This window comes from Equus caballus, chromosome 10 (genome assembly GCF_041296265.1).
Source record: "Equus caballus isolate H_3958 breed thoroughbred chromosome 10, TB-T2T, whole genome shotgun sequence".
NCBI lineage: Eukaryota > Metazoa > Chordata > Mammalia > Perissodactyla > Equidae > Equus > Equus caballus.
The window spans coordinates 18,756,564-18,772,489 of record NC_091693.1 but is presented as its reverse complement, the minus strand read 5'-3'; the positions used below and the strand labels follow the sequence as shown (position 1 = coordinate 18,772,489).

General features: G+C 36.8%; 1 protein-coding gene across 1 annotated transcript; it reads right to left on the bottom strand.

The window, feature by feature from the left end:
- Nucleotides 1–3,154: 3,154 nt before the first annotated feature.
- On the bottom strand, nt 3,155–4,084 carry EQUCABV1R936 (vomeronasal 1 receptor equCabV1R936). Its single transcript, XM_001488689.6, has one exon. The coding sequence runs from the start codon at nt 4,082–4,084 to the stop codon at nt 3,155–3,157; it is 930 nt and encodes a 309-aa protein (XP_001488739.6).
- Nucleotides 4,085–15,926: the final 11,842 nt, after the last annotated feature.

Sequence of the window (15,926 nt, the reverse complement as noted above, 5' to 3'; positions counted from 1 at the left end):
GTGAATATTTTAAAGTCAAAGTTACTTGAGAAGGAAATAAAAGGGGATTCTGACCCTCTTGTCTTGGTTCCCCCTGCAAGCAGGAATTAATTCTCCCATGTGAAGGTGCTCTCCTGGCATCCTTATTGGCAAAGCTATAGAATTTAGTTCCAAGAAGCCTGCATAAACAAATGTTGTTAATTTACTGCCTCATGCCTAAACTCTGGGTAAATTCCTTTCTAATTATGTACCTTGAATCTAAGTTTCTTTGTCCTGTCATTCCTCACAAATTTATTGTTTCTTTGTGTAAAAGATCTATCTATCTATCTATCTATCTATCTATCTATCTATCTATCTATACTCTCTGCTTTGTTCACTCTCCATGCATCATTTCTCTATGATCTGAAGAGGTACATAATAAACTGAGTTATTTGTCCTGATAATCTGATTTTGTATCAATTTCAGTATTAGTCCAGCCATAAGAACACTAGAAAGGTAAAAGGGGATTTTCCCCTGCCCCCATGTAGTTATCAAGCAGAGGGAGCCTTTTGCAAAGGATGCTGTATTCAGTTTGGTTTTATGTCCAGGGATTTGAGGACCCACAGGAGATCTTTTGCACATTTACAGGGTGTTTATAAACTTCATAGCATTATGATGTTGAGTTCATACGAACTTGTAAAATATTTTGTAAGAATATTCATCAGCTTGTCTAAAGGCATATGACACTCCAAATTAAGAATGGTGACTACAGAGGTAATTATAAAATTGTGCTGAAGAGAGAATTAAATGGCTGCAATGGAAGCTCTGAAATTTGACTTTCTTTCTTGTAATGTAAGTGCCTGATTTAAGCTCTGGTTGCTGAGGCATCCACTGCAAAGAGGCATGCACTTTGAACATGGGTATCTGGAAAGAACACATTGCCAGCCTCCCCACTTGATAAGGAGCTGTGCCCCCTGACTCCAAGACTTTTTTGTTTTAGGGATCTTGGTTGATTTCAATAACTGATATTTGGGTCGCTTGTTTTCTCTCTTCCTGCACTTTAAATTCTCATTCTTATGTTTTAAATTCACCAATAAAGAGTAAATGGGTGAAAACCTAGGCCTCCACCCTCAACTTCAATGCAATCAGAACCAAAGATCCTCTCTCTCTCTGTCTCTCTGTCTTTTCCTCTCTCTCTTCCTGGCTCCTTTCGGCATATTTGTTATCGAATAAAAAAGGGTTAAGAAGAAAGTCCGTAGATACATTTGAAGGAGAGGATGCCCGATGCTTAAACCTGAATTGGGTTTGGAAGCTCAAGGAAAAAGAAAAACTTTAAATTGTGTTGATCAGAGAGATGAAAACCATGATAGGAACAAGGCTAAAGAAGGGATGTGGGCACCTATCCAAGAAGCATCACACATCTGCTAAGGAAGAGTGAGAACTACAAATGGATAAAACAAAACTGGTAGAGGGAACAGTCTGGCTTTGAGGATTAGTGGTTAGGTTTGGTGTGCTCTGCTTTATTGGGCAAGGTTCAGTTCCTGGGCATGAACCTACACTACTCATTGGCAGCTATACTGTGGCGCTGAACCACATACAAAATAGAGGAACATTGGCACAGATGTTAGCTCAGGGAAAATCTTCCTCAGGAAAAAAAAAAAAACACTAGTGGAGGGAAGATAATCCTTAAATAATGGAAGATAATTTCCTCGGTTGAAGAGCACTTGAGCTGCATATGCAAACCAAATCCTGGATGAAATTAGCAATGGAAAACACATTGTATTCTTATCTAGGTAACAGTCTTTAGAGTCTATGAAAGTTTATCTAATTATAATGTACAGATTTTGAAAGGTCATTGAGAAAACTAAGTTTCTTCAAAGGAAAAGCATTGTTTTGGTGTTGGGTATCTGTATGCACCGGGGAAAGCTGGAAGACAGCAGAAAAGTGAAGTACTGAATGAAAAGTGGTAAGCCAAAGAACCCTACCCCTGAGCAAGGTAGAATCTAGCAGTCATGCTGAAAACAATTTATGCAAAGATTCAAAGTACTTATTGCAGAGATCTTATCCCTGGGGACTTTAATTAAACAATGAGTTAAATAGAACAGAGACCTCAAAATGGCAGAAAATAAAAATGATGGGAAGTGGTGCTGTGCAAAGAATTTACAAATTACATCTATTTGTCAAATGCACCACAGTAGATGGAGAAAGTGTCAGGCTATTTCTAGTGAAGAATTATTGAAAATTAAGAGTCCCATTTAATTGAAAGTATCAGAACAGAGTGGATCTAAAATAGCACATACAGGAGCATAGCATGAGTGGGGTTATTATTATGGATGGATTTACACAGACGTTGAAAGACACACACCTGTCTTGTACTTTGCCTTAAGGAGTGAAACTCCAAGCATCCCCAATTCTCTTAACCTGCTCTCGTTTTTTTTTTTAAAGATTTTATTTATTTATTTTTTCCTTTTTCTCCCCAAAGCCCCCTGGTACATTGTTGTGTATTTTTAGTTGTGGGTCCCTCTAATTGTGGCATGTTGGATGCCACCTCAGCATGGCTTGATGAGCGGTGCCATGTCCGCACCCAGGATTTGAACTGGCGAAACCCTGGGCTGCTGAAGCAGAGCGTGCTAACTTAACCACTCGGCAAGGGGTCCGACCCCATAACCTGCTTTATTTTTTATAGCTCTGTCATATGCATTTATGTTTTTCCTACAGCAGAAACATTCTATATAATCTCCTCAGTAATTATGCCCAGGCTAAAAATAGTGCCTGGAATACCTAAGGCATGCAATACACATTTGTTGAATAGATAAATGACTTTCCCTAGAATGCTACAGTTTAATAGAAATATAAATGACACCCCAAATGTAATTTTAAATTTTCCAGCAGCTACATTTTAAAAAAGCAAAACCAAGAAAATAAAGTTAGTTCTAATGATATATTTTTAATATATTTTGGTTAACCCAAATTATTACAGTGTAAAGAAGTAATATGAAACATTAATTTGATATTTATGTACTCATTCGAGACTTCAAATTTGTGTGAATTTTAAATTTGTAGATCATCTCAAGTATTCTAGATCCATTTCCAGTATTCAATAGCCACATGGCATTTTTTCTTTGTATAAAGCATTTAAGAGATTTCTCTCTTGCTGAATGAAGTTGTGGGTGTCAGATCATCTACTGACTGTTTTTCAAGAAAAGATAGGTCTCATCTTTGAAATGAAAGAAGTAAATCTGAAGGTAATTTTATTATTTTTCATTAGCACAAAAGGGCAGATGGTTGGGTAGCACGATGAAAGAATCCCACTAATTCTCTCCAGTCTCGGGATTTTCTCAGGTCTATAAAAAGAATAAAGGGCAATGAAGTTGTTTGAGGAATAAAAGAAAACAAAGCAACTTAGCAGCAAAAGAATATTGTGGGTGGCTTTGATTTCTGGAGACGGCTGGGAGGACAGGCTGGGGCTGTGAACATGCTGGGCTCTCTGGCAGTGTTTGTAGAGCAGACTCACCATGTAGATACTGGACAACATCATGAGGACCACAAAGAAGAGATCTCGAATTATGATGCCAGTTATAAATGCCATTGAACGGTGGTGTTCCAGCTGATTGGTTTGACAGTAGACTTGCAAATACCCAGAACCAACAAATGAGGCATTGCGATTGGCTTCTACAGTTTTGATGATGTGGATATAGATGAGCATGTTGATGATCCAGAAGAAGAGGAAAGAGGGAAAAATGCATGTAGAAATTTCAGATTTAAGCCTCATCCATGTAGAATTGCTGGGACTGATAGTGATGGCTTGAAACACACTCAGGAAGGAGGTAGTACAAATGGAAAGACCCCGGGTGACCCTGTATGTGTACAAAGTCGCCTTACAACCAACATCGTCCAGAAAATGCCTTACTCCAAAGGACGATGCGGCATCTGGTATCAACTTGAACATGATAGTCAAAACGTTGACTAATGTCAGGTGTATGAAAATCAAATCTATGGGCTTTTTCAGCTGAGATTGAGTTAAGAAGGTGTACATATATAACATGAAGAGCAATGAGTTCCCCAGGAACCCAATACAAATTTGAGATATGAAGAAAAACCCCCAAATTGCATCACTTAGAAACATTTTCTTATCGATTTTATAAATGTTTCAAGTAGGTCAACCAGGCTTCAAGTGAAACAAAATAGGATATATTGTGAAATTATAAATAATGGAGCCTGTAGAATATTATAATAATTGACAGTTCAGTGTGAGGGAAGGACATTGAAATGTTCAACTCTTCTGTATTTCAGGCCAAGGTAGGTCACTTCCAGAGACTGGATTTCAGTAATTCTTGACAGCCTTAAAGTATAGCATTAGACTATACAGAAGGTTTAATTCAAATTGCTAATTAAAATAAAAAAAGATAAAGAACACAATGAGGAAAGAAATAGAAAATTAATCCTAAAAAATAAATGGGATTGATACAAGGAAAACATAAATTAATACCTAATAACCTTTGTATGGAAAAGAATCAAAAATAAATTTCTGGAAGGGAGTAATAAAATTAACAAATCTATGTGAGACTGTAATACCCCTCCAAAGAAAGTAACAACGAATACCAGGATTAAAAATGTTAAAGGGATAGCAGTGAAAAAGCTGTAAATAGTAGAAAATAACATGATACTATGATTAACTATGCTAATAAATTTGGAAATTTAGGAAATCCAAGGGCAAATTTCTAGATGACTTTAAAAATATTAGAACACTGGAAAGTCATAAATGTGCCAGGCTCCTTATGATGAAATTTAACAGTGGGAAAAACTTGTTCCATAATAAATTCCAAAGGATGCTTCAAGAGTGAAGTATGCCAAACACTCCAGTAGCAAATAATATCTATAAACAACTGCTAAGGATAGAAAAAGAGAGCACAGTCCACTAACCATTATGAGGTTAGCCTAACCTTGTTACCTAAGTGTGGTGAAGGCAGTATGAAAAGGACAATGCTAAGACTATTAAATTAAGTAATGAGAAACAATCTACACAAAAGAATTGTAAAGTTGTGTCCACATAATGTGAAAAGAATCAAGCATTTGACCAAAGAATTATCTCAAACATCAAGATAGTTTTAACATTTGAAACTTGATCTGTATGATGACCCACACTAGTAGACTAAAGGAACAAAAAGATATGATCACTCCAATATATGCAAAAGATCCTGGGATCAAATTCAACATATGAAGAGGATAAAAAATTTTGTTATATAGCAAGAGAAGGAAACAATCTTACACTGACAAAAGCAACTACAGTGTCAGAAGTATCATATTAAGTGTTACATATTGAAAGCTTTTCTTTGAGATTGACTATGAGACAAAATATCTGCTATCAACACTTATTCCTCATGTCTTTGGATTTACTGCTCTATCATGAAGCCCTGGTGGTCTAGTGGTTAAGATTAAGCGCTCTCATTGCCAAGGCCAGACTTAGTCTCCAGGTCAGGGGACCACACCACCTGCCTGTTGATTGTCACACTGTGGTGGCTGCGTGTCACTGTGATGCTGAAAGCTATGTCACGAATATATTCAAACAGCAGCAAGGTCACTCATGGTGGATGGATTTCAGCAGAGCGTCCAGACTAAGATAGACTGGGGAAAAGAACCTGGTCACCCACTTCCTTTCAGAATTGACTCGATGGCACTAACAACAAATACTAGCATTAACGAGTAGTAAAGAAAAAAAGTAAGATTTATAAGAATTGGAAAGAAAATAACACTCTCTGTTATCATTGAAGATTCTATAAATTCTAAGAAGGAAACCAATGGAATCATTGGCTAAAATATTGCAATTATTAAGAGTAATTTTCAAGGTTGCTGATAGCAAAGTAAGTATAGAAATCAATTGCATTCTATAGTCAGCATAAAAATAGTTAAAAATGCAATTTAAAGAATGATACCACTTAAATAGCATAAATATGTTGAACCTCGGAAATTACTATATGATAAAAATGTAGAAAACCTCCAAGAGGAAACAATGTTATATATTAACCTAACTGCAATTAATGCATTTTTAAATAAAAATGAATGTATGATAATTTGAGATAAAGGGTATTACTTATAAAAATAAAATGATGCTTGAGAAACAAAAGCGAGGATAACAGATGATTATAAAGGAGGTAATAAAATGAAATTGAGAGGAAAATTGCATGAAATGTATCTAAGTGTCAATTAAGGTATAGAGAATAAAGAAGAGATATGAAAAAGAAAAGAAATAATGGGAGATGTTACTCAATACATGGGTTGTATGGAGTTTTCAAACAGTTGTGAATAATAAATCCAAAAGTCAAAATACAATGAAGAAATTGTGATACAGTTTTCAAATGAAACAAAATTGATTAAAGACAGTGAAGCAATATTGGAGAGCTAAGAGATACTAAAGAATCAAAGAGATGAAAGGAAGAAGAAAGCAAAACAAATATATGGAGGAAAAGAGAAACAGTGACAATAATATGAGACAAAACGTAGAAGACAGAATATGCTTCTATCAGACAGGAATTTCACAGAAGATTAAATCTGAAAAAAAACCCGCAAGTGTCAGTAAAGAAGCTAGAATGGGGAATGAGAATATTGAAAAGATCTTCATACCTCTGTCTCATTCTCAAGGCTGAGTGCGGAAGAATCTTTCCTACAGGCAGTCAGCTTCCCCAAGCAAGTGAGACATCTTGGAAAGGCTGGATCTGACCCATGAAGACTGTATATCAGGGGCAGGATGGCAGGGCTTCTCCTCCCAGTGGATCACCGTGTCACCTGCGGTCTCCATGACCTTGTTTATTGGGGAATATTTTGATGTGCCCAGAGGAATAACAAATCACTCCCCCACATGTAAAATGATTCTCCTGGTGAATTATTAGGTTTATTGATCATGAGTGCAAAGTCATCATCTGAGAATGTACGTTTTCCCAAGTTGAACCACATCGAAAGTAAACTTTAGGATGTAGGAATGTAATAAAAGTTAGTTTCCACTCAACTGGTGGAAATTCCCTCAGGACTTTGTAAAAATCTGTCCTCAGAGCAGCTCCTCAGAGAACATGCTCAAATGTCCACCTGGGCCTGTTGTATCTCCTCTTTCACAGTCTGTTTTTCCCCTAGATTTCCTGAGGTATAATTGACGTATAACATTGTGTAAATTTAAGGCGTTCAATGTCATGATTTGATACATGCATATACTGCAAAATGATTTCCATAAATTAGCTAAAATCTCAATAATCTCACATAACTACCATCTTTCTTTTTGATGAGAATATTGAAGATCTAATTTCTTAGCAACTTTCAAGTATATGATACAGTATTGTTAACTATAGTAAGCATGCTGTCCATTAGATCCCAAGAACTTATCTTAGAACCGGAAGCTGATACCCTTTGACCAAGATCTCTATTTCCCCCACCCCTAGCTGCTGACAAATACCACTCTACTCTCAGTTTCTATAGTTTAGGCTCTTTTAGATTCCACATACAAGTGAGATCAGACAGTATTTGTCTTTATCTGTCTTATTTCACATTACATAATTCTTTCAAGGTCCATCCAGGTTACCCCATGTGGCAGGATTTCCTTCTATTTTTCTAGCTGAATAATATCCACTCATCCAAAGGCCCAGACACTCACAATCATCCCATTGGACCTGGCTGCCATGTTAAGGTCCCATCATGTGTGAGGCCAGGCAGAAATCTTTTTTGAATGAAAGAAGAGTAAACATGAGAAAAAATTCTGATATTTAAGAGAAATGGAGAGTGTGGTGGCATTTGTTTATTCACAATAGGCATTGGGTGCCAATGTGAACTAGACACCATTCCAGCCACTGAGGATGCTAACGGTGGGGAAGGAGACACCTGCACTGTTTCTTCCCATGTTGGACACCACAGAGAGAGCCAAGAAATCACACAAATAACCCCAAAGATTCTTATATCTGAATGCTAGGACATTTAAAAGAATGGAGGCAGGACCAGGTGAGGATGCAATGTGGAGCCACCACCTGGAGGGTTTGAGTGTCCCCCAACCCTGAAATGTGACTGGAACCTCTATATCCAGCCCAATACATGTGCGTGACTTAAACAAGAGGGCAACTGGCCTGGGGCAGTGGATTTATATCCTGAAGTTGATCTGCCATCTCTGGACACTATTGTGTGCGTGTGTGTGGGGAATTGTGAAAGTTCAGTGGGAGAAGGATGACCAGGAGCTGAGGACTCCAATAGGGAGAGAGTCAACTCCATCAACAGTGTGTGACAATATTGCCCTATCCTAACAAAATTCATCAGAAGATAGAGATAAAATTCATTTGAAATAGTTGCAAAATATTCCACAGTATGGATTTTCACCTCTTTCAAAACGATTCCCTTACTTCCAGGCATAATTTTCCCTCTTCAAATGATGCTTCAGGGAATACCTTTCCACGCTATTTCCATGCATAAAGCTGCTTATATTTCTTAAGGCAGATTTTTAAAAAGTGTCTTAAAGGATTAAGTGACAATTTTAAACTTTAATCTATGATTACATAGTATCCAAAATATTTAAAGCTATTTTAAGTACCTCTGCTAATTCTGTCTTATAGATATACTGTTACAGAAACTGTTCCTCGCATAATATTCCCTAAGACAATAATTTGCTACTTTTTTTTGGCTTAAACAACGTAAATTTATTATCTTACAGTTCTTTTTTTAAATTTATTTTTGGATGTACATCATAATATATTTTGAGTTCTGTGTAGATTGCATCATGTTCACCACCTGAAAACTAATTATAGCCCACCCCCTCATATGTGCCTAATCACCCCTTTTGCCCTCTCCCCTCCCCCTTTCCCCTATGGTAACCACCAATCCAATCTCCAATGTTGTGTATTTCTTTGTCGTTGTTTTTATCTTCTACTTATGAGTGAGATCATACGGTATTTGACTTTCTCCCTCTGACTAATTTCACTCAGCATAATACCCTCAAGGTCCATCCATGTTGTCACAAATGGCCGGATTTCATCATTTCTTATGGCTTAAAACACAAAGGCATAAAGATGCTTGCACCCCTATGTTCATTGCAGCATTATACGCAATAGCCAAGACATGGAGGCAACCTAGGTGCCCATCAAGGGACAAATGGATAAAGAAGATGTGGTATTTACACATGATGGATTTGCTACTTTTAAAGACATTGATTTCTGTGTCTTTGTAGGTGTTGGATCCAAGGGCCAGCGGCTGCAAAATATCCCACAATAGCATATTTATGGTTTTGAACTAAAGTGACTTGAGAAGCAAAAAGGGCATTCTGACCCTCCGGTCTTAGTTCCTCCGGAACGAAGTTTTTGGACCCCTCTCCCTGGTTGGACAGGTGAATCTAGCAAGTGAACTGCATAGGCTTAAAGTCAGTAGACGCTCCCCTGCTGTAGTGTGAAGGAGCAGTGCAGCCATCTTAGATCCGTGTTGGAATTACTGTGCCACCCCACACCTCATGACTGAAGACAGAAACTGGACACACCCGCAAGAAGAAAAGATAAAGAGTACCTCCCTCTCATGTTTCCCAGCTCCATTTCTTAGAGATTGAGGGAAAAAGTAATGACTGGTCCTTGCCTCTCTTTACGCATAGATAACGCCAACATTACAAGACAAAAGAAATGAAATAAAAATCAGAGCAGAAACAAATGAAAGAGAGACTAGGAAACAATAGAAAGGATCAATGAAACTAAGAGCTGGTTCTATGGAAAGATAACAAATTGACAAACTCTTAGCCACACTCATTAAGAAAAAACCGAGAAGGCTCAAGTAAATAAAATCAGAAATGAAAGAGGAGAATTTACAACAGATACTACAGAAATACAACGGATTATAAGAGAATACTATGAGAAGCTTTATGCCAACAAATTGGATAACCTGGAAGAAATGGGTAAATTTTTAGAATCGTGCAGCCTTCCAAAACTGAATCAAGAAGAAAGAGAGAATCTGAATAGAACAATCAGAAGAGATTGAAACAGTAATCAAAAACCTCCCAAGAAACAAAAGTCCAGGACCAGATGGTTTTTATGGAGAATTGCACCAAAGAAGATTTAATGCCTCTACTTCTCAAACTCTTTTAAAAAATTGAAGAGGATGGGGTGCTTCTTAATGCATTTTATGAGGCCAACATCACCCTGAAATCAAAACCAGACAAAGACAACAAAAAAAGAAAAATTACAGACCAATATCACTGATGAATATAAGTGCAAAATTCCTCAACAAAATCTTAGCAAATTGAATACAACAATGCAATTAGGAGGATCATATACCATGATCAAGTGGGATTTATTCCAGAGATGCATGGATGGCTCTACATCTGCAAATCAATTAATGTGATAGACCACAATAAGAAAAAGATGAATAAAAATCACATGATCATCTCAATAGACAACAGTAAAAGCATTTGAGAAGACACAACATCCATTTCTGATAAAAACTCTCAATAAGATGTGTACAGAGGAAAGTATCTCAACATAATAAAGGCCACATATGATGAACCCACAGCCAACATCACACTCAAGGGTGAAAACAGAAAGCTATACCTGTAAGAAAAGGAACAAGACTAGGAAGCCCACTCTCACCACTCTTCTTCAACATAGTTTTGGAAGTTTTAGCTACAGCAACTGGGCAACAAAAAGAAACAAAAGACATCTGAATTGGAAAGGAAGACGGAAAACTATTGGTGGATGACATGATTCTATATATAGAAAATGCTCTAGAATCCACTAGAAAACTATTTGAAATAGTGAACAAATACAGTAAAGTTGCAGGGTACAAAATCAACACACAAAAATCAGTTGCATTTCTAAAAACCAAGAATGGACTAGCAGAATGAGAAAACAAGAATACAGTCTCATTTACAATTGCAACAAAAAGAACAAAATACCTAGGAGTATATTTAACTGGTGAGGGGAAAGACCTACGAAAACGTATTATACTGAAATGTGTAAGACATTATTGAAAGAAATTTAAGAAGATATAAGAGAATGGAAAGATATTCCAAGCTCATGGATTAGAAGAATAAACATAGCTAAAATGTCGATATTACCTAAAGGAATCTACAGATTCAATGCAATCCTAATAAGAATCCCAATGACGTTTTTCACAGAAAGAGAACCAGAATCTTGAAATTTACATGGAACAATAAAAGACTCCAAATAGCCAAAGGAATCCTGAGAAAGAAGAATATAGATGGAGGTATCACACTCCCTGATTTCAAAATACACTACAAAGCTTTTTAAATCAAAACAGCATGGTACTGGCACAAAAACAGACACACAGATCAATGGAAGAGAATTTAGAGCCCGAAAATAAAGCTGCACATCTATGGACAGCTAACACGTGACACAGGAGCCAAGAACATACAATGGAGAAAGAGAAGTCTCTTAAAGAAATGGTATTGGGAAAACTGGACAGCTACATGCAAAAGAATGAAAGTAGACCGTTATCTTACACCACACACAAAAATTAACTCCAAATGGATTAAAGACTTGATTGTAAGACCTGAAACTCCTAGGAGAAGACATAGGCAGCACACTTTTTGACATTAGTCTTAGAAGCATCTTTCTGAATACCATGTCCCCTCTGGCAAGAGAAACAAATGAAAAAAGAAACAAGTGGGACTACATCAAACTAAAAAGCTTCTGCATGGCAAAGGAAACCATGAACAAAACGACAAGACAAGCCACCAACTGGGAGAAAATATTTGCAAATCATATATCCAAGAAAGGATTAATTTCCAAAATATGGAAAGAAATCATACAACTCAACAACAAGGGAAAACAACCCAATAAGAAATTGGGCACTGTATATGAACACACCTCCTCTAAAGAAGATGCACAGTTGCCTAATGGCACGTGAAAAGATGTTCAACATCACTAACCATTGGTGAAATGCAAATCAAAACTACAATGAGATATCACCTCATATCCATCAGAATGGCTATGATTGAAAGACAAGAAATAAATATTGTTGGAGAGGATGTGGAGAAAAGGGGATCCTGATACACTGCTGGTGTGAATGCATTCTGGTGCAGACACTATGGAGATTTCTCAAAAAATTAAAAATAGAAATACCATACAATCCATCCAGTTATTCCACTTCCAGGTGTTTATCCAAAGAACACGAAAACACTAATTGAAGAAGATATATGCACCCCTATGCTCATCACAGCATTTTTCGTGATAGCCAAGATGTGGAAGTAAGCCAAAAGCCCATCAAGGAATGAAGGGATAAAGATGTGGTATATATATATATATATATATATATATATATATATATATATGTATATATGTACACACACACACACACAAAATGGAATACTATTGTGCCATAAAAAGTTGAAATGGTTTCATTTGAGACAATATGGATAGAACTTGAGGGTATTATGCCAAGCAAAGTAAGTCAAAGAAAGAAAGAAAAATATGGTATGATTTCAGTCATATATGGAAGATAAACAAGCAGATAGATAAGAGAAGATGGGTAGTTAGCAGAAGGGAAAGAGATGGAGGAGGGGGAAAGGGACACATATGTATGGGGAGGGGGTAAATGGTCACACAGCAGAAGGGAAAGAAATGGGGGAGGGGTAAAGGGTCACAGATGTATGGTGACAAATGGAAACTAGACTTTTGGTGAACACTATGCAGTTCATACAGAAGCTGAAATATAATAAGGTCCATCTGAAATTTACAGAATGTTATAAACAAATGTGACATCAAAAATTATTTACAAAACGAAAAATGGAGAGAAAAAAATGTTACCTTGTGTAACACTCAAGTTAGCTAAATTATTTCAAGTGTTTTAAAAATAAGCTTTAATATCAATACTGTATTTATACAAAATTGAAAATTTTCTTTTCATGTCTTAAAAGAAGAAAATTTTCTTGGAGTATTGATCTGCTCCCGATAAGAGAATATGAGGCACTTTTCCTTTCCTTTCTTGTGTTTTATCAGAACGGTTCCCTATGTTTTACATTAAAAGCTGAGTTCTTCCTATTAAAAAGAGCTAAGGTTTTACAGCTATGTAACCTTTTTTTTTTGTATTAGAAATCTTTTTATCACTTTGCTTAAACAGGTATTTAAATATTGTTTCATTGTTTTCGTATATGTTATAAGAATTTCAGAAATTATGTGAAATTCTTGGAAGTCTAATATGTCCTGGTAAAAAATGTTGTCTGTTATCAAAATTAAGGCTCACACTATAATCAGGAAAGCATTTTAGCTGACTTTCATACAAAGGCAGCAACAACAGAATTTATAAAGGTAATGACACGTGTGGATGAAATTCATTCTGCTTCTCCCCCCAAAATCAAATTGATTCCTCATTGCCAGACTTCTGCCATTTTGGTGTTCTTGTAAGATGTCAACAGTCTGCTCCTGAATCCTGGAAATTAAGATGGGTAAACAATAGCTGTAAGTTAACCAAACAATAAAGGCTGTGGGAAACACAAGACAGCCACTTTCTTCTCTCAGCTACCCGGAAAACCTCATTTCTGGTTTTTATGGGGATTTTTTTTTTCACCCACTGTGGGAAAAACTATTTCTGTCCCCAGTGGGCTCAGAACTCCTCCCTCTAGTCCTTTGAGCATCTGCACCTGGACTTCACTCAGCTGCCACTTTGTATGGGTTATGAATGTGTTCCTGTTATTATATGTATGTTTTCCAGATGGGTTGAAGCCTTCTTTTGCCACAAAGCTGATGCCCTAACAATGGAAAAGGAAATTGTTAAAAAATGTATTTCCCACTTTGGGTATATCTTCCACAGCCTCCAGTGATTGAGGCACCCACTTCACTGGGCAAATTATAAAAGCTTTAACAAAAACCTTGCCAACTTTTTCAAATGATGACTGTCTCTATCACTGCCAATCATCAGGCAAAGTTGAGAGAACTAATGGAAAAACTGAATTTAAGCAGAATAAGAACTAATTACCTGGGACTGAATGAACTAATGTGGATGATTATAATTTTTATGACTTTTATCTACAATACTACTGGTTCTTTAATTTGTTTTTCCAAATGTAAGGAAACCCTCCTTTTTGCTTTTCTCTTAAGCTATCTATGACAGAAATTTGGCAAATTATACATTTGTAAGCAGACTTGAAACAACTACTTTTTCTCCCTACCTGATCCCCTAAAATTCAGAAACTCCCAGTTAATATTCTTTCTTTCATAACAATAAGTTTATTTGCATAAGTTCAATAAGAGCCAATTCTCCTTGTAACAGGACACAGTTGGAAATATTGGTCATATTACCAAGGCTTTGCCTGGAAGTAATGCTTGAGAGAGACATGCATCAGCTCAGATATGACCCAACAGCTTTAAGGAATTAAGATTGACTCTAAGAAGCCAATAAAATCCCATAAAAAACAGCCTTGTACCTTACTTACAGGGTTCCCGACAGCCTATCCAGGTGTCTAAGGAAGGTCACTTCCTGGAAGGTGCAGGAACTTCAGGATACGTTGGGAGCCTCAAGAAGAGAGGAATTCACCCAAATCTATCAGTATTTCAGGTGGAATATTTGGCTTGGCTTCTTAACCTTGAGAGGCTATTAAAAGTTCAATCTGGAGATTTCTTAAGAAGAGTTCCAGCAAAGGAAGTTGAAAAGAGCCAATATGATCAATCACTAGTCTTGCTGTACTTTTGTAAACAGCTAAGACAAGTTTCTTGAAACTAGACTTATTTTGCAAACAAATTAGTCTTTATTGACGACGTTTGATGAAACAAGGGTGATGTCAGAGAAAAAAGTATGTGTCAGTGGAAACTATAATACACAATTGTGAATATTAGATTCTAGTGCTTTTAATATTCCTTGAAGTTTTGTTATCTCAAAGCAGCACTGGATCCTAAATGCTTCTGATTGCCTCAAATGTTTGGCTACAACTCTCCAAGCTAATTTTTCTCCCACTTTTGATCTGGATTCATTGAGAACTAAAAAGAAACTGCCCTTTATCCTGGAAACCCTGCAAACAAAAGCTGAAAAATGCATGTAAACTTAAGAGAGATCGCCACAGTAGCCCATGTTTGAACACCTTCCTGCCTGACATTGAAAAGTCACTCAGTTTACCTGACACCCATGACATCATCAGAGACATTTCAGACTGCAAAAGATGCTTTGACACTGACATCTAGAAACCTTCCTGACTGTCTGCCCCTAGGTTCAGAAACTGCTTTACAATTCACCGCAACCATTAGCCATCGTTTTTCTTTGTTTCTGTAGAAATTCTTCTCATTAAATAGGTGATTTCTTGCACTATAGATGTAATTTTGGAACAAACCTGCATCACTGCATTTTGAGATGAGACACAACTGTCCAAGTGAAGTGACATATTTTTAAGACTAAAAGATTAATTTAATGAAATCTTGGGAGAATGTACTAGCTCAATACTTAATATGTGAAACTTTCAAGGAAGTTTCAGAGGAGGGAACTGTTGGGGCCCAGGGCAGGCCACCACAAAATGTCCCACAATAGAATGTTGATTATTTTGAATTAAAGTTGCTTGAGAAGGAAAAAGGGCATTCTGACCTTGCTGTCTCAGAACCCCCTGAAAGCAGGAATTAAACCTGCCATGTGAAGGTGCTCTCCCTGCATGCTTATCTCAGAGCTAGGGAATTCAGTGCTGAGAAGCTGCATAAACAAAAGTTGTTTATTAACTACATCAAGGCTAATCTCTGCTTAAATTCCTCACTAATTACGTACCTCAAACCTAAGTTTCTTTGTCGTGTCATTCCTCATGAATTTTTTGTTTCTTTGTGTAAGAGATATATACACTGTCTGCTTTGTTCACCCTCTGAGCATCATTTCTCTATGACTTGAATAGGTACATATTAAAGTGGACTTTTCTCCTATAACCCGGTCTTGTGCCAGTTTCAGTATTAGTCCAGTTGTAAGAACACAAGAAAGGTAAAAGGGGATTTTCCCCCGACCTGACAAAGTTGTCACACAGAGGGAGGCCTTTGCAA